Raw genomic sequence first — 24,044 nt, 5'->3', positions numbered from 1 at the left:
GTGTGTGTGTGTGTGTGTGTGTGGTGTGTGAAACAGCAAATTTTGACTAATGTTTAGGTCACCTTGTCTTCTGGAGGTGCAGGCAGCCACAAATTGCTTATCCCCCACCTCAAAAACAGGTTGAAGCTGAGAGCAAGGTCAATTACCACTCTGGAACTGAGAGGAGGAGGGGAAGCTGGGGAAGAGGGGAGAGCACTAAACAGGAAAGCAAGGAGTGTTGAAATAGTGATTGACTGGAAAGGGAAACAAGGCTGAATCTCTCAAAAACTGTCTGGATCATATGCAGGGTTGCCAGGTCTGCAGAACAAAATTAGCCAATAGGCCAATCAAAAATAGCCTAATACTAGTCCAGTGACCCTATCCCAAATATCGAAAGTCAAAATATGCCACTCTAATACCTAAAATACATGTTTTACAGTCACTGTTATGCGTTATACAAAATACAAAATCACTATATCATAAATACAGTCTGTTTTCATAAAGACTTCCAACCAGTGCCCCTCCCATACATAATTCATCATCTAGCACAGTTTTACTATTGGTAAAATAAAAATGGGTAAAATGTTTCAATATACGCATTTCGGTCAAATAAAACTCATCAACAATATGTCAAACCTTTATACCACGAGAAAAAAAAGATTAAACCATGGCCGTTTAAACAGTAGTGCAGTTTACAACAGTACAACAGTTTAAAAGTAGTGCATTTCCAAGGACTTGAAAACCATAATCATATATCACACAAAATAAAAAGAAAAAAATTGTATCAAATAGGATCTATTACATATATATCTGTTTTACCTCTGGTAATGTGGAAAAATCTCATTCTTATACAGTAAAAAGAAAAAAATATATTTTTAATCTACAATTTGCATTCCTAAAGTACAATTATAAGTAAACACTTTAGTGAATTATATTTATGTGAATTAAAGTGAAAGTTGTGTCCAGACAATCATAGAATTATAGTTATGAAATATTCGTTTCTTATGAGAGAATGAGAATTAGGTTGGAAAACATTTAATTTTAATGAGAATAATACAAAATCTTCATCATTGTACAAACCATTCTTAAAACTTTGCAAATTCTGTATTTCTTTTCTTTGGGATGAAACATTGCTGAACTCTAGGGTTATTTATATGCTAGATCGTAAACTAAACGGTTGTCAAGGTTACAGCTCTCAAACTGGTTACAATGTGATTGTTGTCACGGCAACACGGTTGAAAAGTGCTATGTAGTATATTGTTGACGGTGTGTTTTGGGTAAACTGAGGACAGAGGCATGTGCAGGCTGATACTAGAACATATACACACTCACAAACAATACACTTTAAACAATACTACTATTTCATAGCAGGTTAATCCTATAGGCTCTCTCAAAGCGTCTAGACCAGTGGTTCCCAACCCTGGTCCTTGAGGCACCCCAACACTGCACATTTTGCATGTCTCCTTTCTATGATGCACCAATTTCAGGTCTTGGAGTCTCTACTAATGAACTGATGACCTGAATCAGGTGTGTTTGATTAAGGAGACATGCAAAACGTGCAGTGTTGGGGTGCCTCCAGGACCAGGGTTGGGAACCACAGGTCTAGACTAACCAAATCATTACTGCCTGTGTGGAGATTATGTGTGACTTTACTGAATCCAAATAGAAGGAAATTTAGTGATGTTTTTTTACCCTAAAAATCCTTTTTAAATGAAATAGAGACTGGCCTTTTTAACTTGAGCATACTGAATTGTGTTCATAATCTCACAGACAAACGCACACTCAGTCAGTTACACACACACACACACACACACACACACATTCAGCCCCATGAGGGAGATTAAATGATGTATGTCACACTGTGCAGGGGTCAAAATTACAAATTCTGATCTAATTCCCTCTTTTTTAATGGTGAAGAGGGAGAGAGGAGGAGGAGGGGTAGAAGAGAACAAGACAGGAAGATGAAGGCAAAGAGGGTTGCTTAGATGAATAACTAGCTCTGAGAGAGCATTTCTCATCATTTAATGAGGATTGGTGATCTAGGTGGTTCTGACAGAGAGTGAAGGAGGACGTTTGACGCTTCATTTGAACACAGCTGGTGTAAAAGTCTGAATCTCTAAATCACCCATCAAGAGACAGCAGGGAGTAATTCAGTACAAGGCTGATGTTGGGGAAATGCATAGATACATGAAAGGAGATGGATTTATAAATATAAAGATAAAAATCTAATTACAATTTTTCTAATAAAAATTAATATTGTGATTCAAAATGTGTTGTGCTTGTTTGTAGGGCTGCACAATTTGGGCAAAATTTTGTGATTACATTTCAAAATGGCTAAAAATAATACTAACTAATTGTTTTTGTTGTTGTTGTTGTTATTGTAGCAAAAGAAAAAACACTATTAAAATATATCACTGTAAAATAAAAACTATAAAATTCTAATACTAATATTTATGGCTGGCTGAATTTCTTTTATGTTGACAAAAAAACCACAGGGAGCCCTTAAAGGTTCTCTGGTAACACTTTAGAATAATGGTCCGTTGTTAACAAGTAACTATGCTTTATTAACTGGTCATAGTTCACAAGTAGTTCTCAATGAGGATATTTTTATTTAATAATTATCAAATATCTAATAAGGAACTACCTTTGTCCTAAATTTGCTACTACTTACTGCTTAATCTCGCTTCTCTATTAGTTAATAGTATTAAGTTAAGTGTTAATGTAGTACTACCTATTACTTCCTGCATAGTTACTTGTTAACAACGGACCATTATTCTAAAGTGTTACCGGTTCTCTTTTGTTAAGTGCTTGTTGTTACAAGTATGGGAAGTTGGTTGGTTGGTTGGATGATGGATACAGTAGAGATATAGATGGATGGATAGATATTGATGGGATGGATGGATGGATAAATGGAGATGGATAGATACAGTAGATAGAATAGATAGATATTGCTGGATGGATTGATATAGATGGATTAGACAGATGGAGGGATAGACAGAGAGATAGATCTAGATTTTCTCTTACAGAGACTCATGGAATCAAGTGGTGGCCAAGTGATGCTTGATGGTTTAGCATGAGTGAACCCCTGCCAAGAGAGGATGAGAGCTGCGCTCAATCACACACACACATACACACAAACACACGCTGTCCTTTTATAGGCTCCTCACTTGGTTTGGTGCAGAGCTCATTATTCATGCTAATGAGAGACAGTATCAGCACTAGAACGAAGAAGATCTGCTGTGATCAGAGTTGAAATGTGCATTCTGGCAATATACAAAAATGAACATCATACAGGTCTTAAGCAGTTACCACAAATTATTGTAGACACACAAACAGTCTTCAGATCACCCTAAAGGTCATGTTTGTGTCTCTATAAACAATGAAAGCTTTTTACACTCAGCCACACAAGTCTGCACACTTATTTGGGCACATTGATGCTACACATCCATATAGAGTCCATACACACACACACACGCCTAAACATCTACATAGTTACACATTTGGGAATGTAAATATTCCATCGTAAAGTCTATTAATAAAGAATATGACAAACATGGAAGCATGATGTGTGGCGCTTAATAGAACAAGCTTAGTTGGATCTGTGGGAATCACTGACCAGTGGCCAAATATTAAACAGTCCGGCCTCATTGTGTCAGGTCTCTTTTCAGTCCTGGTAAGGTATGAGTTTTGCACAGCCACACAAAACCCAGTGTCTGTTTGTAGCTTTTTCTCATAGGAAAGTTTTGCTTCGGATTAGTCCGATAATCCTGCTTGGTCACAAAGATAAGGTTTCAGTTTCTGATCCGTAATAAAGCTCAGTCACAGTAACGTGGAATACACACATTCAAACATGAAAGTCAAGTTATTGTAATTAAACAATGAGATGCCAACTCCAGTGCCACTGAAGCCTGGCCCGGAATACCGCAGAAATCTGTTTGACATAACTAGGTTAGGAAATGTTCCTGTTTCTCTGTTCTTTCAGTCATAACAGCACCACATTCTCAGACTTATGTGCTCTGTTTTCCCAGTAGGCTTTGCATGGGAGGAAGGCGATAAGGAAATGGGAAAGAGTGCTGATCTGACAACACAAGAGCGACACGATGAGCTGACAACATCAGCTAGTGCGACGACTCTCAGGAACACAGGTAATTAAAACGGTCTGATGCAATACACACCTCAATGTAATCTACACCTGTGATAATTATACTCTGATTTTTATCTTGGGACATTAACCAGTTTTCAAAATACAAGTATAATGGAGAAACCTTCAACTTGAGTAAATAGCACTACATTCAAGCTGCCCAGACTAATTTGTTATAGGTATAGTTCAGACAAAATTTAAAAAATTTATAGTTTACTCATGTCATTCCAAACCAGTATTTATCACAAAAGTATCAGTCCATAAAAGTAAATGCCCACTTGAACACTTGAGCCAGCCAAATACAGGAAATGCATCAAGTAGACAAGTGCTCAAGTAGCAAGACCGCAAGTGTGGTGTATTGGAGCAGGCCCACTGAGTCTCAAGAACCAGATCAGCCTAATTTATGAATCATTTAGAGTGGTTAAGTGAACTGGTTCAACGAATTAACACAAAAGATCTGATTCAAAAGAACAATTTGTTCACAAATCTGACACTGCTTCTGTCATGAACTGTCATATAAGTACTCCAAGCAGAGCTAGGATGGATGGCAGGATTTTCAGTGAATAAAGACTTACATTTTGGTCTTCCTCACACAAAACCAGCATATGACTTCAGAAGAGTTGAAATATAGTGCGAATGGACCACATTTATATGTTCATGGTGCATTTAGTCCTTTTTTGGAGATTCAAAGTTCCAATGCCTATTTATTTTAATTGTATGGAAAATAATGATTAGTACATTCTGCAAATTTTGTAGTTTTGGAGTTTGAATAAGTCATATTCTTTGGAACATCATGAGGATAGGTACATTTTGTGTAAAATATCCGTTTAAAAATGTCATACCAGCTCTCCATTGGTTGAACAAACATTATTGAGCCTATGTAGCTGTGTCTGATCGGTTGGGATGTCCAAACAAAAAGATAAATGTTTTGATACATTTTCCAAGGGAATCAACCTTGAAATGGCTTACTTGTTTCTGCACATTATACTGGGTTAGAAGAGAGTATTATAACATTAAATAATACGCACATCAGCTGGAAGGATGTTATATGTTTCCCAAACACGGTAATTTTTCACTAAGGGAGCCAGAACAGTCAGCTCACTTGTTAAAGGCAAAATCTTCCGCCTCCTCCACGTGCTTTGTAAGATATCTTTTTGTATGGTATAGCCGAATGCACCATGATCAACTGTCTGTTACCTGCCAGTAATTGCTTCCAGAAGGAGGAGAAACTAGTTATAGGAGCACTTTTATCTCATAGTTGGCGTCTCCTACAACAAGTCGACCACTAAACTGCCCATGAGAGTTCAGTTAGGCAACGTGTCTCAGTACAGCAGATCTATCAGCATATGGTGTTAAGTGTGCCATTTTACATCACCTTCCCTGTTGATCATCTTAGAGATACAGCTTAGACCCAGCTTCTCTTCTGTGGCACCTAACCTACTTTCGTCCCACTGCATTCAATGGGATAGCCTAAATTCCATTAATAGATGGACAAAATATGCCACAACGATCCAAGAACCAGGTTGCGAGAATATCTGTGTGTTTATGGGCTGTCTCAGAAAGTAAACTGCATGCAGAGATCCGACCCACAAAACTGCAGCTGCCATATCTCAAATTAAAGATGCAAAAGTTTTTCAAATTCTAGCACACACATTCACCTCATCCAAAAATTGAATGTCTTGTGGGAACGAAGTGGATCAGATGGTCTTCCTGTCTCATTCACTGCCCTCTTCTTTAAGTCAGCATACGCAGGCCTTATCAATATGAATGGGATCATCCTACCCTGCTGTCCACTCATCTATTATTAGAGAGAGCAGAAATTGAAAGTGAGGCAGGGTAGATGAAATCTGAATGAGTACTTGTGACGAAGTAACAGCACAGCTGTCTATTCTTAATTAAGCAGAGGGTGTTGTCATTATCAGATCAGGGTTTATGTCCTCATTCCTAATCCTAAAATACCTGTTGCTGGTTCACATTCTGACAACCTGGGAATACTCTCAGGTCCTCTTTACACCTGGTATTAATATCCATCTTGGGTGATTCGATCAGCTAAGACACATCAATGTATGGTAACAAAATACAGAAAAAAATTGCTCCATAGCGGAGATACTAGCAATTAATTCCAATAGAATTTGGTTGGCGTGTCACTAAAATATTAAACAACTTGTTAAACACAAAGCAGGCACCTTTATGGAATCAGTTCAACTTGACTATAAAAATGCATAGCACACACATACTGGGTAAAAATATTTTATTAGATTGAACTATTTTTATTGGTAGTTTATAACAAAATTTGGTATAAAGGAGTGCTTCTCATTTCGAAGGATGCAAACTTGTAAAGCTGCATATCTCGGCTGCCACGACATAAAGCTTTTTTGAGGTGATTTTTGAGGTGAAGGCATTATGTGTTCTTTTGTTTTTTGTGATATTCAATAGTCCAACAGAAGTTCAATAAATTGCATCCATCCATCATAAAACAAGTGCTCCACACGGCTCCGGGGGTGTTAATAAAGGCCTCCTGAAGCGAATCGATGTGTTTTTGTAAGAAAAATATCCACATTTGAAACTTCATAAACACTTCTGATAACTGTCGTGCACACTTTTTATGATGGATGTACGCAGTTTATTGGACTTCTATTGGACTATTGAATACCACCCATTCACTGCCATTACAAAGCTGGGAAGAGCTAAGACATTTTTAAATATAACTCCTATTGTATTTGTCTGAAAGAAGAAAGTCATATATGCCTAGGATGGCTTGAGGGTGAGTAAATTATGGGGTAATTTTCATTTTTGGGTGAACTATCCCTTTTAACCCCACGTGGATCAGTGGAGTCGTTTGCCTTTGGTCTGCTGCCTTCCTGTCCCCTCCTCCTGAACTTCCATCCAGTACAATTACAATGCATGGCCATAACAACATTATGGAAAACCCCATGGGATGATCATGTGAAACCTGGCTTTAATTCCTGCCATGTTTACATGTCTGTGTTCCCTAGAGGTATTTTGTTTTGATAGATTGTGCAAGCAGTTCTACAAATAGAGTGCCATCCAGTGTCTGCAGGGATCAGGGTCATTGAGATTTGATTGATTCCTGGACTGAAACTCTGGTTCGCATCCAGAAACTAGTCATATTTTCCACACCTCTGAGGGTGGAGGGCCCAAGCGGGCGAAAGGAAATGAAGAGGGAGGTTGTTTGAAGCTCCTGCCACAACAATCCCTCTTATCAGTGCCTGGCCTTCTCGCCACCCTCTTCCTGTGTCTGCCTACCATACACTTTCTCCTCAGAGTGACACTGCTGCTAACACCCTTTAGTTAATCAAACACTAATTATTCTCATCAAGACAGCTGGACACTTTCTAAAGCTGTTTTTCATGCCATCTAGAGCTCATTTGACTTAGATTGGCATGTGATAGCATCTAGAAAACAAGATTAACTGGTTTGTTCTAACTGGTAACTAAATGCTGATCTTTTAAACAGGGCATTTGTGACAGAAATTTATTTATTTTTGCTTATTGTTCTTTTTAATTAGAGTCTTTAATTGTTCAGTCTTTAATTGGTCTTGTTCAGTCTTCTGATGCAGTTTTGTGTTGTATAAATATGATAAATGCTTAACTCAACAAACACAAAAATATCCACTATCCAAAAATAGCCAGTCAGCAAAAATATCTCGGATGGAATTTCCTAAATCACGATTTTAAACATGAGTTTTACAGTCTTTTGCAAACACTGGATTGGATTTAGTTAAAATTTGGATTTTAATATATTTTAAAATGGAATTTATTCCTGTAATGGCAAAGATGAATTTTCAGCTTCCATTACTCCTGTCTTCAGTGTCACGTGATCCTTCAATAATCATTCATATGCAGATTAACATTTCTTATTAATATTATTAAGTTTGAAACACTTAGCTGCTTATTTTCAGGGAACCCATGATACTTTTTTCAAGAATCTTTTAATAGAAAGTTTGAAAGAACAGAGTTTAATTCAAAATAGATTTTTTTTAACAATGTAAGTCTTTACTGTCAAGTTTGATCAATTTAATGCATCCTTTCTAAATAGAAGTATTATGACATTTTTTACAATTGACACAGAAAGAATGACACAAAAACATCGTAGATTAAAACATTCATATATGAAGACAAATTGCAAAACAGGAGACTGAAATAAAGCCATCTAATTAATCTTTAAGAATGCAGCAAAAGCAATATATTAAACTCATCTGGGTCTTTCATTTTATTCATTAAAAAACATCCAGAAAAAAAATCTGTATAAATCGTTCATAAATCCTCTTTGTATGTACGTTGCATTGAAATCAGTTTGGCAATTTACATATGAATGCTTTTGTAGGATTTACACAGAAATCCGTTCTGCTCATTCTGCTCGTTCCCGCCTTTGGTCTGAATAAAGCACATTAAGAATGGATATTTTTCATGAATGAACAACATAAAGGATTAAAGGAAAAAAGAGATGAACATCCATTCAGACAATTATATTGAAAAGAAATCAGGTCAGTGTATTCCTATGAGCCAAAGTTTGCGGCGAACAGGACTCAGCTGTAACCTGTATTTAATGTAAGTGGATAAACAGCCATCTTGATGTCAAGCTATAGATCTAATGAGCACTGCTTGGTGGTTAGTGTTGTGGTAGTGTTGATTAAAGAGAAGCATCTAATGAGCAGTGTGTGGCTGTCACGCACACGCTACCATTAATCGAGAGCAACTAGGTTTGATTATCTACTCCCACCATCAGTAAAAAACACTAGATAGGTTTTTGACATTAAAATGGAAGCCAAGGCTCCCCACTGACTGGGCATGATGAGTATATTTAGCCATAGTGGTGGTCATCAGCCAAAGAGGCCAAAACCAGTGCAAAAAATAGACCCACCTTTGGGAGTGACCCATGTTTCTGCGTTGGCCTCTGCTTTTTTAAAAGGAGGAAGGTCATAAACAAGTAGTTAATTTGGCTCTGGGTGTAACAGGAAATTGTCTGTCACTACCAACGTATGAAAGTGTACAGAAGCAACCCAAAATGAGACAGGGTCTTACCAGCACTCGACAACCTCCAGACATGATGTATTCACCCTTCACAATGTGGAGGTGGATTGACGTCAAGCTTAGTGAGAAAAATATGCCTGCCTTTTGTCTTATGACTTGTAATTGATTCACACTGCAGTTACTCAATGAGGGTTAATCTATGAAATGGTGAGAAAGACCAAAATGATACTTTTTTTGTAAGATTTTAAACATTCTGAGATGAGATTTTTAATATGTAATCTAATCAATTTTAAAATATAAATATATAATTTAATATAAAAATACATAAATATGCATTCAGAAATGTAACAGGAATGGCAATTTAGGAATTTAATTTAAGATTTTATTTGCATAATTTGTTTTCATCAGTTCATATTTGTGAATATAACAAAGTGAAATTGGAAACAGGGATGGGGACTTGCCAACAATGGCATACAGTACTTATGAAAGAAAAGAAAAATATCTAAAATATATTGGAATTTTGTTGATTTGTTTTGAAAAATGTCTACATTGACACACAGTAAAAGTTGGCATCAGCTAGTCTTTGTTGGCCAGTAAAGCTCCATGGTTTCTGTCTCAAGGCTTCAGTAAACTCACCGGCATTTTTAGAAAGCTTAGCTAAGCTAAGCTAAGATGAGTTATGACTCTGATCTGCTCTGTAAAGGGTGTAATTAGATGTGTCAGTCTCTGAAGAGCTGACGTACATCTCCACGCTGTTATGCACAGGACTGATATGGCTGTGGAAGTTAAGATCATCCATCTCATATGGATTTGCACATCAGTTTCAAATGCACAGCAGGGAAATCCTTCTAGTGCAGGGGGAGTTACATTTTTTGAATGTCTTATCACATTTTACAGTGGCACATTAGATGCCACAAACAGACCTGTGTGGGTTTTCATAACATGCACATGCTCTAGTTCATCTGAGAACTTGCTTTTGGATTGCTTATACATCACTTCCAAATAAAATGTTTGGTAAGCATTAGGAAGCAGTTCCAGATTTGGAAATGGCTGTCACATGGAACTTCACATGCTGTTCCAACTCTGTTAGGCTAAGAAACTCTAATGTATGTAACACTCCTCAGCACCAGAGCCAAGCCACAGAATCCAAAATCTAAAACAGTAGCTTCCTCCCAGAGCAATCTGCGAATAAAACAATACAATCACAATTACATTTATATGCACACACCAGATCTTGTATCTCCACCTTTCATAGCAACCCACCAATCTCTGCTACTTAGACAAATATGTTCACCCACTTCTGTTTTTCTCCCCGTTAGAAATGTCATATTGAGAGCTTTTACTTTTACACTAGACATTTCCCAAATTTAGGAATCTCTACATCTAAACCATGGTTTTCCCACTGTGAAACATGCTCAGCTAGGCAGACACCTTAAAAATGCCCTCTAGTGGTGATGTCTATTGCAAAAAAACAAAACAAATCATAGGTTGCCAGAGAAGTTGGTGACAGTAATGACTGCCTTGGTTGTCTGTTCTGGAATATCCATTTTCTATACACTCTAAGAAAAGTCCCCCAAAATAGGGCCCAATGTACTGTGCTAATTTGAAGGAATTTTCCATATTGAATTTTCACAGGTGTTTTACCCATATTGTAAATTAGCCATTGCATTGTTTTGTGTTTTAGGGTTAAAGAAAATGTCCGTAATGGAAAGTGCTCTGGTAGAAAATTACCATTACCTTTTCTGGTTAAAATGTTTCTTACAATGTGTTTGTGTACTTTATTTGGTAACTAGCTTTCCATTCAGCTTTTACATTTAAATGGGAGTCATTAAAGGGGTCATATGATGTTGCTAAAAAGAACATTATTTTGTGAATTTGGTGTAATGAAATGTGTTTATGCGGTTTAAGGTTAAAAAAACACATTATTTTCCACATACTGTACATTATTGTTTCTCCTCTATGCCCTGCCTTTCTGAAACGCGTCGATTTTACAAAGCTCATCTGTCTGAAAAGCGAGGTGTGCTCTGATTGGCCAGCTATCCAGTGCATTGTGATTGGCCGAATACTTCAAGCATATGACGGAAATGTTACGCCCCTTACCAGACTGTGATGCCGTGTCCCGGCCAGAGCGACGAGACAAAAACATTAAAACCCATTATAAACGAGGCATTTGTTGCATCCAGTGGGGATATAATTACGGATTTTAATGACTTATGCTGTCTTTTTACGGCGTTGCGTTGCATCGCGCCGCTAAAACATAAAACCATGTCTGCATTTGTGATCGGAGAAATGACAAACTACAAACGCTACTCTACACTGCCCAAAACTCGCGTTTGGATCATCAGTGGCAAATTCTTTAAATATGAAAACTTACTTACAAACTGTGAGTCAGAACAGCCGGCATTGTAGTCTACTCTTCCAGGATCAGGAAACAGTCCTCCATAAAATGCGCTGCACACATCTGAATATTTGGGTTGAACTGTTCTGGAACAGTGTTGTAAATACAACTTAACCACTGATTTCTAGTCGTGTCCTCTTTTGGAAGGCCAAACAAAGTATTTTCGCAACGAAACGCACAGCGTCTTCACAACATGTTTAGGGATCTTATCTATTCACGAACAGCTTGTAACACTCCAAAGAGAAAGGAAAACTTGAAATCGCATCATATGATATTAAATTATGAGTAATCTCCTGAGAATCAGTACCGGTAGCATATTTTTCATATGTCTTATTTACAAGTCTTCTGTACTAATAATGTAACATGTTTGTTTTTCTTTTTAGAAATGCCCACCACTACATCTGAGGACTGGATGACAGACCTTACCCAAGAATCTGCACTCCCTGACTGCAATGCGGAACGTTCTGGAATCTGCAGTTCTAGTGACACTTGGCCCACCACCACTGTCTTGAGCAATAGCAGCAAAAATGACAGTACAACCACCCTCTCCACCAACCTCTCTCAAAGTCCCAACCCATTTCCAGCCCCACCTATGTTTGTGGCACTAAATTCTGATTGGAACAATGCCCTGGCAACATGGGGTTCAGCATGGGAAGCACACATCTACGGCCTGGGCACTGTGTTCTGTCTAGTCGCTTTGGCCTCCACCCTAAACCTTCTGTGCCTGCCCCTACAGTATCCATCAGGCTGTGGCTACTTCGCTCTGGTTAGTCTCTGCCTGGTGGCCGCTGGCTGCACTAGGGCCTTTGCCCTAGCGTACGATGCATACGGATACCAGGACCGCATGACATCAACAGAGGCTTCACTGTTACTTTACGAGGCACCATTTCCCTGCATGACTGCCGCCTTTGGTCTAGTATTCCTGCTCTTGTCAATGCGCTCTCGTATGCAGCTGTCCTATTCCGCCTTTCAGAGACCTTGTTTCCTGGCCTGCTTGGTGCTTCTGCACTTTGCTGCTGCCTTTGGCCCTGTTGCATTACTCCATGTTGACCAACAGGTCTACCTGTTTCTGTCCTTAATATCTAGAGGTGCCTTTGTGGCTCTGGCAACTTTCCTATCAGCTGCATATTTTGTGTTCTACTGCTATGTTCGTGCTGACTCCAAGCATATTTATCATCTGAACAACACATCACCAACACCAGCTGAACGCTACAACCGTTGCCCCTTTGCAGAGAGCCGAGATTGGAATCGAGCAGCAGCCGCAGTGCTACTCTGTGCTGTCTTTTCTCTGGCTTGTGCAGGGCTGCAACTCTATGCCATGCTGCATGCTCTCGGAATTGCTGGAAGCGCTGAGTCCTTTGGGCCTTGGCCGTGGTGGACTTTCCAGTTCAGCTGCCGAGTTTGTGAAGCAGTGATTTGCCTCACACTGGTTCTGGTAGTTGCTCAACCAGTTTACTGCTCTGATCACCTTCCCCAGCCAGGCAGTTGCTGGACAGAACTCCTTGCAGCAAAGTCACCTATCATTCCTGGGAGCTACCAGTGGACTCTGTCTCACCAGGAGAAGCTGGCCATCTGTGATCCAATTGGGCATGGAGAGACAGAGTGCCTTCCCTTGTACACATTGGTGGATGACCGTCTCGGCAGCTTGAATGGCCTTGACCTTTTATACCACAGCAACCGGGCATTGGCCTATCGTGACCTTGACCTGGACTTGCCCAACACGGAGAGACAGAGTGACTACCCTTGTACACATTGGTGGATGACCATCTCAGCAGCTTGAATGGCCTTGACCTTTTATACCACAGCAACCGGGCTTTGGCCTATCGTGACCTTGACCTGGACTTGCCCAACACTCAACCCAACACTGGTGCCCCTTCTGTGGGTTCATCCTGTACCAGCGACTCCACAGCAGACCTGCGCCCTCCTTCACCCATAAATCTGCGTCGAAGCATTGATGAAGCACTGTTTAGTGAATCTCTATTTCCCATGAGTCTCTTCAGCCCCTTACGGCCCTTCACCTCTAGTGACCGCTCACTGAATGGTAGAGAGACCAACTCCAGTGTTGCCCAAACCCTGAGAGACACCCTTACTCTTGATCCAGGCCTATACCGAACATCTTCATGTGTGGAAGTGCTACCCCAAGTTCCCTTTGCTTCTCAAGCCCAACCAGATGGTCCGTCATTAGGTTTTCCTCCATCCCCATCACCCTCACTGTCATCTTCTACTTGCTGCTCATCTCCTGAGTGCTGGAGAGGCAGCTCCAGCTCCTGTTCCCTCTATAGACAGTCTCTGGGTGGCTCTTCTTTGGTTTTGTGCTCTAGTCCGGAAGGACACCATCCACCACCCTCTACCCTCAGTGGGGGTTCCAGCCACACTGCCAGCTCTGGTCACCAAAGGGGAAGCTTACAGAGACCCTACAGATCATTAAAGTCAGAGGAGAGTATGGAACAGCAGTCAGAGTTTGACCAATCTGTCCAAGAAGAATTTATCAGTGTGTGTAAACAGATCGATGCTCTGAGCATCTGCAGTGAGACTATTGACCTCTAAGGGGAGACCTCTACTTTCAGACAAATCAAAATGATGTAATATGAAGAAACCAAAAGAGTTTCAGAGATATGATTAACAGATAATGGACAGATCAGGTGAGTCTGTTTGGTGTCAAAACATTTGCTCTGTGTAGACACAGGTAAATGTTTCGTGGACCAGAACTGTGCCAAATGTTTCATTTTGTAAGGGTTGGTTTGTTTCTGTCAGGTAAGTTCTCCAAAGAGATGGATTCTGAAATCAACATCCTTGTAAAGGTTTAAGAAGTGCTACCAATTGCCAGAAGCTTAGGCAGATTTTGTACAAAGGTTCTTTGATGATTGATAAATTTGTAATTGTAAAACATTTGTTTCAAAATTTCTCTATAATGCTAACAGTTGACGTTTGTATGAATTTGTACAAAATCCCTTTTTGGTCTATGATTAATACTGTGAGAGTGCGAACTACTGATAATTATACTGTTAAACAAATACTTGGCAATTTAGCATCAGAAAATTGTTTCAAATTAAATACAGTATAACCTGCCAATCCGATTTTGTAAACCTTTAGAAAAGTTCATTGTTCTTCCGTCTTTAGTTGCACAGTTAACTTCAAGTTCCTGTTGTTTTTTGCAACAATGCATTATGTTGAAGGGCCTAACTATTTTATCAACTGAGAGGGAGACAAGAAGATAAGAGAAGGATGCAAGTATTCTTGCAGCGCACTCTGCTGATAGCTACAGTTCAGTTGTTCTGTAGCACTTAACGAACTGACCTATAGCCTGCCATTTTTTTCTTTTCATAGTGTATATTTGATAGAAACTACAATTAATAATTTATTTATCTGCCAGGTCTTATGTCATGTTTTCAAAAACTCTATACACTGTTACTCAATACATATTAAAAATAAGAAAAATTACTTTGTACATTTTATAGCATGCATGTTCTGAAAACGTGTGAGAAACTGCTGATACATCTAATGTTTGTCATTAGAGGCTGTTGGAGATTTCCAATAAATATACAGAAAACTGACATTTGTGTCATGCACAAATACTTCACACACATAAGGCAAACCAAAAATCTGATTTAAGTATTTTTATTTATCTTTTTTTTTTTTTTAAATCAGTATTGAACAGGATATGCAGCCTCAGTTGAGTACACTGCGGTAAACAAGCTTGGCTCGACTGTGGACAAAGCAACATACAAACAACATCCAGTTGATGTAAAGAATGCAAAGTATGTATTTGTACATCGTTATACTGAGGATTTTGTACAGCTGGGATAATTGTGTCCACATATTTAATGCTGAGATAAAGAATGCATGATTTTTACAAAAACAAACAAAAAAACAGCATAAACCGCAAAAAGCTAAACAAATAGTACTGAAAATGTATTATAAAAACACTCATTTAAATTCATATGGTTGTCATGCTTCATTTGGCAGTGATAGTTATATGAAGCCACAGGATCTGAAGAGAATGAGTGGCATGTTTTGGGTTAAGACAAACATGTCCTTCATTTATTACACAATTCAAGGCATGTCACAGGTTCACCCAACACGCAAAGCTGTAGGGGACATTTAGATGACATGGACAAACAAATCCTAAGACCAGGATACTCTCAGCATTTATTTGGCTTTTATAGAAGATTAAATAGTCAAAGTTAACAAAAATGCACTTGGCAGTTATGTAAATAATATAAACGATACCATTACTTAAAAAAAGAAAACTGCAGCATGCAAATTAAAACTCTTTATACCTGTACAGCACTCAGAGTCACAACTGCATTAACACAGATCCCATAATTACTGTCCTTTGTTAAAATTCCTCAAAGGCTGCATTAAAAGTCAGCCATAATTTACTTTGATAATCATCAAACCCTTCAGTACAAGTTCCAGCTTTTGGGTCAAAAATATAGCCCGGACACATTGGCATGACTCTCAGAGCAACAACGTATATCTGCAGATATCGGTTTTGGTATAATTATTTTCAGTATGAATCTTACCCACAGTTACAGGACGTGGGATGGTGGATGTAGAGAAAACGGTTCCACCGATAATACAATAGACATTTAACTATCACAAAATTGACATCAATTATCTATGTATCTCTGCCTTCTAAAATAAAAAATATAATCTTCAGTAGTTACAAATCTACTACAAAAAAGATTGCCTCAAGTATAGTTGGAGAACTTGGTTTGAAGGCAGTCATCATTTTACAAGTGGATATGGTGATATAGACACTGCCTAAAAAGAAACTTAAAGACATCAACATGGTTGCAGAATCAGTTTGGGAGGAAAAAGGTTTTTTGAGAATATTCGCTGCAAATGCCACCTTGTTTTAGCCAGTCTGCTCATAAACACAGATGCAAAAACACAAACAAGCAGCTTTTTGGTAACTCTGATGCTCCCTTGAGTGCAACTGCCATGTTTTTTGGGTACTGAATTAGTTTGTGGTCCTGTTCTCAAACTCATTTAATACTTTTCTCCATCTCTCACTGTGGTGGTCATGCCAGAGGAACGGTGAAGAGTGGAGAACGGGTGCTGGCAGAGTGGGGTAAGTTCTAGGATTTGTCTGAGGTGTTTGGTCGCTGCTTCCCATCCATGTTCTGCCCACTCCATTAGTAGAGACGTTTCTCGTAACTGTGGAAACAATAGTTTGAGATACTGATGCCCGCCATCCTAGCTTTGACATAGAAAGGTAGTGTTGAGCACTGGTGCCCTCTAGTGACTTACGAGTGAAGTCCATGTACTCCACCCTCCACCTGAGCAGACATGGTCCGCTTCTCGAACTTCAGCTCTCCAGAATACATCATGGACCTGAATGCGTACATAAAAACGGTGTAGGAATTTTCATAGTGCTTAAACACAAACCGAATGCGTAATATAACACCGACACATACTTACCGAAGCACAGAGAGGCTTTTTGCACCAATGTCTTGGCAGCCGTGTTGGATTCCAGCAATGAGGTATGGGACAAATTTATGGATGGAGCCTTTGTCCTGCACTGAGCCCGACACTCCCTGAGCCACCTTCACCATATCGCCCTCACTGCCAAGAAAGCCAATAAGCACAGAAAACGGTCATGTGATGATAATATATTATTATAACCTTCATACTGAGTCACATAATATTTTTTAAGAACAGTAGGCAGAATAAAGTGTATGCAGCACATTATTCTGTAACACAGACTTTCATATTGAACATAGCAATGGGCTTCCTATTGCTAAATAATTTATCTCCAGCGAATAGTGTACTACACAAACACACTACCGCATACCTGAAGTATCGTTTCTGGCTGCTGGTGTTTTTCTCCATGGCATCTAGTGAGCCCATGCCTCTGTACTTCTTCAGTCGCACCCCATCAGAAAAGAAATACTCGCCTGGAGCTTCTGTGGTGGCGGCCAGCAGAGATCCCATCATCACTGCAGACAGAATGCACTTGTTTCATGTAAACAGACACAATGTTATTATCAACATTTCTTACATTTAAGTGAATTATAACAACACTTACCTGTCGATGCCCCCAGAGACAGAGCCTTCACCACATGGCCAACCGTCTGGATGCCTCCATCTGCGATGACCGGCACCCCAAACCTCCGAGCGTACTCTGCCACCTTATACACGGAGGTGCCCTGAGGCCGCCCACATGCCATGACTACAGGAATCAGAAATGGACACGCGTCAGGCTTTATGATTGGCTAACGTGAAAGAAAGTGCAACATATAACAGTGCGTATATAACTGTATATTGTGTTGTGAAATACGGGTATGCAAATGTGCCGCCTTTTGGCGAAAATCACCATTTTGAATCCAAAATAGTTAATTTGTGTAGATACGATGAGTGCTTGAAGTGTGACACTGTGTTCATTTACACGCAAGTTCTTTTATATCCTTTAATTTTGACTGCAAATCCACATTTTAAAGCTGATATTTTAAAAATTATGCTCTCGGACCAACCTGAGGGTTTGCCAGTTTGCATCCCTGGTGATATGTAGGTAATTTGTTGAATGCATGTGTGTGATTGAGTCCTAACCTTCCTGTGTGATGCAGATAGAACCACAGCCCATTCCCACTCTCAAAGCATCCACCCCTGCGTCTATCAGGTTCTTCGTCTGAGCAGCTGTAACCACTGCAGAGAGACAGAGACTGAGGTTAGAGAGATCAAGAGAGGGCAACTGTGAAGTATGTGGTCATGACAGTATTTTAGTCCGATATTTACCATTTCCTCCCACAACCTGCAGATCTGGGTACTTCTGCTTAATGTAATGGATCATATTTATCTGGTATGCGGAATTGCCTTGTGACGAATCCTGAAAAACAAATAAACATCTCAATATTGGTGACTCTAGTGGGACTTCACACTTGACAATTTTGGCTATACATGAAACTGATCTTGGAGATATGCTCCCTCAAGCATTAAATAAACCAACAGGCAGCACCTGCTTTCATTTCAGTTTTCAAAACTAGTGACTGAAAGATTGATGTTTCCTTCAGAAAAACTGCAGTGGCTTTGACCTACCAGAACCACTACATCCACCCCAGACTGCATGAGCAAGTCCAGACGGTATCTGTCGTCTTCACGGGTGCCGATGGCAGCGCCACACAGCAGCTGTTTGCGGGAGTCTTTGGAGGCCAGAGGATAGTCCCTGTTCTTCTTCAGGTCTGTGCGGGCTATTATAGCCACCAATTCATCCTTGTCATTTACAATGGGCAGTTTACCTGTTCAAGTAAATTAATATAACTTATTGAGACCTTTTAAAATTGTTAAACACTGTATTTTATAGTGTTTCCTGCGGGTGGAAGGGGACTGTAGAGCTAAAAGTACTAATTAAATGAATTTGATATTCGGGCTGTGGCTGTGATGGTAAGATTGCACTGTATTCTATGTTTTGGTGTTCTCACCTTTTTTGCTGCGTTGCAGGATGTCATTGGCCTCTTTTAGTGTGACACCAGCAGGAGCGACTACAAGATCATCTCTTTTAGTCATGGCCTGAAAAACGATTACAGATGCACAGCCATGAGGGATGGATAGAGATATGATATGATATATATGATATATTGTGTGCTACTATATACATAACTGTATATGCATATATACACATTCAAACTTATTGGGGTCAGTAAGTTTGAGAAAAAAAAAAAAAACATTTATTCAGCAAGGATTTATTACATTGATAATAAGTGACAGTAAAGACAAAGAGCATTTCAAATAAATGCTGTTTTTTTTTCCTTATTCAAATAATCCTGAATATATATAAATTTAAATATTAATATCAGTTTCCACAAAAATAAAGCAACACAACTGTTTTCAACATTAATAATAGTAAATGTTTCTTGAGCACCAAATCAGCATATCACAGGAATAAATTACATTTAAAAAAAGAAAACTGTTATTTTATTACATTATTTTTTTTTTTACTGTTGAAGGGCAGTGTAGATGCACGCATGATCACACAGGCAGCCTTACCTCCTCTAGGGGTTTGTTATGATCTTTCTCAGACAGGAAATCGATGTCCCGTGATGTGACGATGCCGACTAGTTTGCTGCCCATCTTGCCCGTCTCAGTTATGGGGATTCCAGAGAATCCATGTCGAACTTTTGCTTCAAGTACATCACCTACAGTGTGACGAGGACTCAGGACCACTGGATCAGTGATGAAACCCTGTTCAAACCTCTGCAGGCACATACACAGAGACCTTGACATCAAATATTAACAGGTACAAGCACACACTGACCTTACATTAAACATTTATGAAGGGTGACGCGGTCTTACCTTTACTTTGCGCACCTCGTTGGCCTGAAACTCTGGTGTGCAATTATGATGAATGATGCCAATTCCTCCCATCAGCTGAGCAACAAGTCAGAAACATTCAAATTAATGATTGACAGATGTTCAGTCTAATCTGAAAAAGGATTTAAGAGGTACTCACTGCCATGGCAATGGCCATTGAGGATTCGGTAACAGTATCCATAGGAGAGGAGATGAGTGGGGTCTTCAGTGTGATCTTCTTGGTCAATGCTGAGGTCAGGTCCTACATAAAATAATCACAGATATGCAAAACATGAGTGCTGTGAATAAAACAATTATGAGCTCTTAAATTAAAGACAAATGTGACTGTAATTTGACTATGTAGTTCCATGTCTGGCCAATAGAGTCAGAAGAGCATCAATAACTGCTGTACCTATCATATCAACAGGGGGGGAAAAACGCCTGGTGATAACTACATTTTTGTGTGAATTTCTGCACCAAAATTTTTTTTTTATTTTTTTATTTTAAAAAGGTTGGGGTAAGTATGATTTTTTTTTTTTTTTTAAAGAAGTTAATACCTTTATTCAGCAAGGACACATGCAATTGATCAAGTGTGAGAGTAAAGACATTTTTTTTTTTTAAATAAATGGTGTTCTTTTGAACTTTAAATTCATTAAAGAATCCTGAAAATAATGTATCACAGATTCCACAAAAATATTAAGCAGCACTGTTTACAACATTCATGAAAAGTTTATTGAGCAGCAAATATGCATATTAGAATGATTTCTGAAGGATCATGTGACACTGAAGACTGGAGTAATGATGCTGAAAATTCAGCATTGCATCAGGAATAAATTACAATTTAAAATGTATTCAAATAGAAAAGAGTTTTTTTAATTTATAATAATATTTTACAATATTACGGTTTACTTTATTTTTTGAAAAAAAAAAAACATGCAGCCTTGGTAATCATAAAAGACTTCATTCAGATACACTGAAAAAAAAATCTTACCGACCCCAAACTTTTAAACTAAAAGGTCAAAGAACAAAGAATACCACATATACGCCTAAACGTGTGTAAAAAAAAAAATTAACTTAAATGATTTTAGCAAATGGCTGCAATATAACAAAGAGTGAAAAAATTGAAGAGGGTCTGAATACTTTCCGTACCCACTGTAAATAAAAATGGGTGGGTGGAAATGGTTAAGATGGGGTGGCAGTGAAGGCCGTGACCTTCATTTGTACACCAGCGCTGAGAAGTGTTCCTCTAACACAGATAAGCTCGCAAACATTCCCTTCACAGCCTTCACCTTGTCAATACCAACAGCCTAAGTTCCCAAAATACGTTTTTGCATTCACAGCGGTGGGGAAGAGAGGCCTCATGGGAAAACAGACACCACAGTTGGAAATTTCCCAAATCTATGGTTCAGTGAAGGCCAGATTGTGAAGTCAGACACAGACATTAAAGCTGTTATTAAACCTGCCTACACAAATCCAAACAGGAGTTTCAGTTTCAATATCAGTCACACTCGCAGTTGTTTTGTGTTTTGAGCTTCGACCTCATTTAATTCATTATTATACTCAAGACAGGGATCTTTAAAACCCTACTGTCCGCCAAAGGCAATAAAAAGAAAAAAAGAAAACAAAAGATAATAGAGCAGAATGCTCAAAGTTCATTAACTGTTAATGTGTGCAAGTGGATTATTACACTGTTTATAATAGAACACAATTAAAATTAAGGGTGAAAAAGCAGCTGGTTCACGAGTAATTTGATGCAAATTTAAAACTGCTAAATCAAGTATTACAGAAATCAAATAAGTGAAGTTCTACTTTCACAATTAGGGAAAATCCTTGTGGTCACATGCAAAATGTGTGACACTGAACATTAGGGTTTTTTGTAATAAAAAAACCTATTTAAAACATGTTTACCACAATGATTAAAATACATAATTTAACAGACTGTCAAAATTATGACATTGTTTTATGTTGAAATAAATAAAATAGTAAAACAATGTTCTCAAGAAAAAATGATTGCCTCTAATTGCTAAACAAAATCTAGAGAAGATGTGTTGTGATGATGAAGAAAAGGAAAGAGCAATAAAGCCAGTGAGCAATGAAACGAAGGAGACAGCCATTTAGCTAAAAATAGTGAGTGCAGAGAAAACACAGACGGGTTGTTTAAACGAACACGTCATTATAAAAACAAACAGAATGAGTGAATGAAAGTGTGGAGGACTCAGGCCAGACGACTCACCACTTCATCTGAGGTGAAGTCGATGAAGCCAGGCAAGATCAGAAAGTCACTGCAAATGAGACACAGAGAGGGAGAAAACAATTAGTCACCAAGAATCAAATCATTTACATTCTCCTTTAAGAGAAACGCAGTCAATTTTAAACATATACTACCGTTCAAAAGTTTGGTGTCTGTAATTTTTTTTTTTAATGTTCCCATTTTAAAATGTAATTTATTCCTGTGAAGGAAAAGCTGAATGTTCAGCAGCCATTATTCCAGTCTTCAGTGTCACATGATCCTTCAGAAATTGGTGCTCAAGAAACATTTCTTATTACTTTAAACAGTAATATTATAAATAGTTCACAAGCATTCAAAAGCAAAACAACATTCATTTAAAATAAAAATCTTTTGTAACATTAGAAGTCTTTACTGTCACATCAATTTAATGCGTCCTTACTTAATAAAAGTACTTTTTTGTTTCCAAAAAAAAAATTAAAAAAAAACATCATACTGACCCCAAACATTTGAACGGTTCTGCATACCTCCTAAAGGTTCATTTTGTCAATTTTGTAGCATTTAAATAGCCGCAAAGCTCACAAACATGAGCAAACAGTTGCAAAACTTCCATTTTATTTTATAGGGAGAAGAGGAAGCTCCTGTGGTAGTTATGCTTTAGATAAACATTCAAGCAAAATGAAAACCTGATGCTGACTGCTGGATTTATGACACCTTAAATCATCAGAAGCTCTAAATTAAGTGTGATTTTTGAGGTGAGCTTGAGGAATGTCTGAGGCCCAGGCACATTCTGACATGTCCTCATTTACATGAAACAAACCTTCACCGGCCTACTGAAATCCACCAATTTATGCTATATAAATCCTGCTGACTTCAGTGACTAGATGACATAAATACTAGCAAGAACGAGAGAAAAAAAATCTCCTTATACAGATGAAAGGTAACTGTTTGGCAGGTGAGTGCCAAAACCCAGTGGCGAGAGAGAAAATTAGATGGATTTTGAATAGTTCATACGTAAAAATAAGGGGAGAGACAGAGGCAACTTAAACATATTTTCTCCTCTTGTGGTGGGCTAAAAAAAGGAGTCTGTGTCAGCTGGAACAGGGCGGGGTTCCTCTGCGCCCACATGAGCTGACCACACACCCCTAAACATCAACAACACTGGGTGTCAACCTCAGGAAAAGCCTAAATAAATGAGGCCATGAGGGCAAAACAGACAGTTGTCCTGATTAAATGTGCTAGAGTCTGGATCTTTAGTTGGACAAATCCAAGAATTTAGACTGCCAGGAATATTGCAGGGAAACAATATTTGATACACCATGTCCTAGAAGTTAAGTAGCATCAAGAGATAAATGCTCTTATCCACGTTAATCTGATTATTTGTCCCAACAGGCCACAATGAAAAGACATTTTTTCCAGTCATTTGGTTTTTATTTGATGTATAGTGCTGGGTAGCTCTGCCCAGTGAATGCAATGGCCCCGCCCACAATGAAATTGGATTGGTTCCGAATCCTGCTCTGCATAACTTCATATTAACCATCAGATGTGTTCTGAATGGTTGTGATTAAAGGGGTCATATGATGCTATTTCAAGTTTTCCTTTCTCTTTGGAGTGTTACAAGCTGATTGTGCATAGATAAGATCCCTGAAGTTGCAAAGACTAAAGTCTCAAAACCAAAGAGATATACTTTATCAAAGTTAAGACTCTGCCACGCCCCCCTAAAACGGCTCGTTCTAACACGCCCCCACATATCTACCTCACTATGTGGAAATATTTGCATAATGCCGCCCAAATGTGCACGCAAAGAAAGAAGGCGTGGTTTCAGTAACCGCAGTTAGTGTTGAAGCAGCATGTCAGGGAGACGCTGTGTGTTTCTAGGCGAAAGCAAAAGCACTTTATTTGGCCTTCCGAAATTAGATGCATTTAGGAATCTTTAAGATTACTTAAGATTACTTAACAGAACAGCAATGCATTTTATGGAAGACCGTTTCATGAACCTAGGAGAGGAGGTAA

General features: G+C 38.7%; 2 protein-coding genes across 3 annotated transcripts in view; one reads left to right on the top strand and one right to left on the bottom strand.

Annotated features, from left to right (window-relative positions):
- The window catches only part of LOC107664879 (proline-rich transmembrane protein 4-like), a 24,513-nt gene extending 9,544 nt beyond the window's left edge, over positions 1-14,969 (top strand). The window contains exons 3-5 of the mRNA XM_016455567.1: positions 4,011-4,124; positions 11,896-13,152; positions 13,284-14,969. Coding sequence (XP_016311053.1) covers positions 4,011-4,124; positions 11,896-13,152; positions 13,284-14,059 — 2,147 coding nt within the window. The 3' untranslated portion in view covers positions 14,060-14,969. The remainder of the gene's footprint in view (positions 1-4,010; positions 4,125-11,895; positions 13,153-13,283) is intronic.
- Positions 14,970-15,727: 758 nt separating this feature from the next.
- LOC107664878 (inosine-5'-monophosphate dehydrogenase 1b) overlaps positions 15,728-24,044 on the bottom strand; it is a 14,245-nt gene continuing 5,928 nt past the window's right edge. For both annotated transcript variants that reach the window (XM_016455565.1, XM_016455566.1), the window contains 13 exons: positions 22,038-22,086; positions 19,965-20,066; positions 19,808-19,882; positions 19,502-19,708; positions 18,937-19,024; positions 18,554-18,753; positions 18,254-18,344; positions 18,068-18,163; positions 17,547-17,690; positions 17,313-17,457; positions 16,940-17,083; positions 16,769-16,852; positions 15,728-16,675 (listed from right to left, as the gene is read on the bottom strand). In XM_016455565.1, the coding sequence (XP_016311051.1) occupies positions 16,654-16,675; positions 16,769-16,852; positions 16,940-17,083; positions 17,313-17,457; positions 17,547-17,690; positions 18,068-18,163; positions 18,254-18,344; positions 18,554-18,753; positions 18,937-19,024; positions 19,502-19,708; positions 19,808-19,882; positions 19,965-20,066; positions 22,038-22,086 (1,447 nt within the window). In that variant the 3' untranslated portion in view covers positions 15,728-16,653. The remainder of the gene's footprint in view (positions 16,676-16,768; positions 16,853-16,939; positions 17,084-17,312; positions 17,458-17,546; positions 17,691-18,067; positions 18,164-18,253; positions 18,345-18,553; positions 18,754-18,936; positions 19,025-19,501; positions 19,709-19,807; positions 19,883-19,964; positions 20,067-22,037; positions 22,087-24,044) is intronic.

The sequence above is a fragment of the Sinocyclocheilus anshuiensis genome, unplaced genomic scaffold, assembly GCF_001515605.1.
Source record: "Sinocyclocheilus anshuiensis isolate Anshui unplaced genomic scaffold, SAMN03320099.WGS_v1.1 scaffold299, whole genome shotgun sequence".
Taxonomy (NCBI): domain Eukaryota; kingdom Metazoa; phylum Chordata; class Actinopteri; order Cypriniformes; family Cyprinidae; genus Sinocyclocheilus; species Sinocyclocheilus anshuiensis.
Note: the sequence above shows the minus strand (reverse complement) of the source record. Positions and strands in the feature narration are given on the sequence as shown.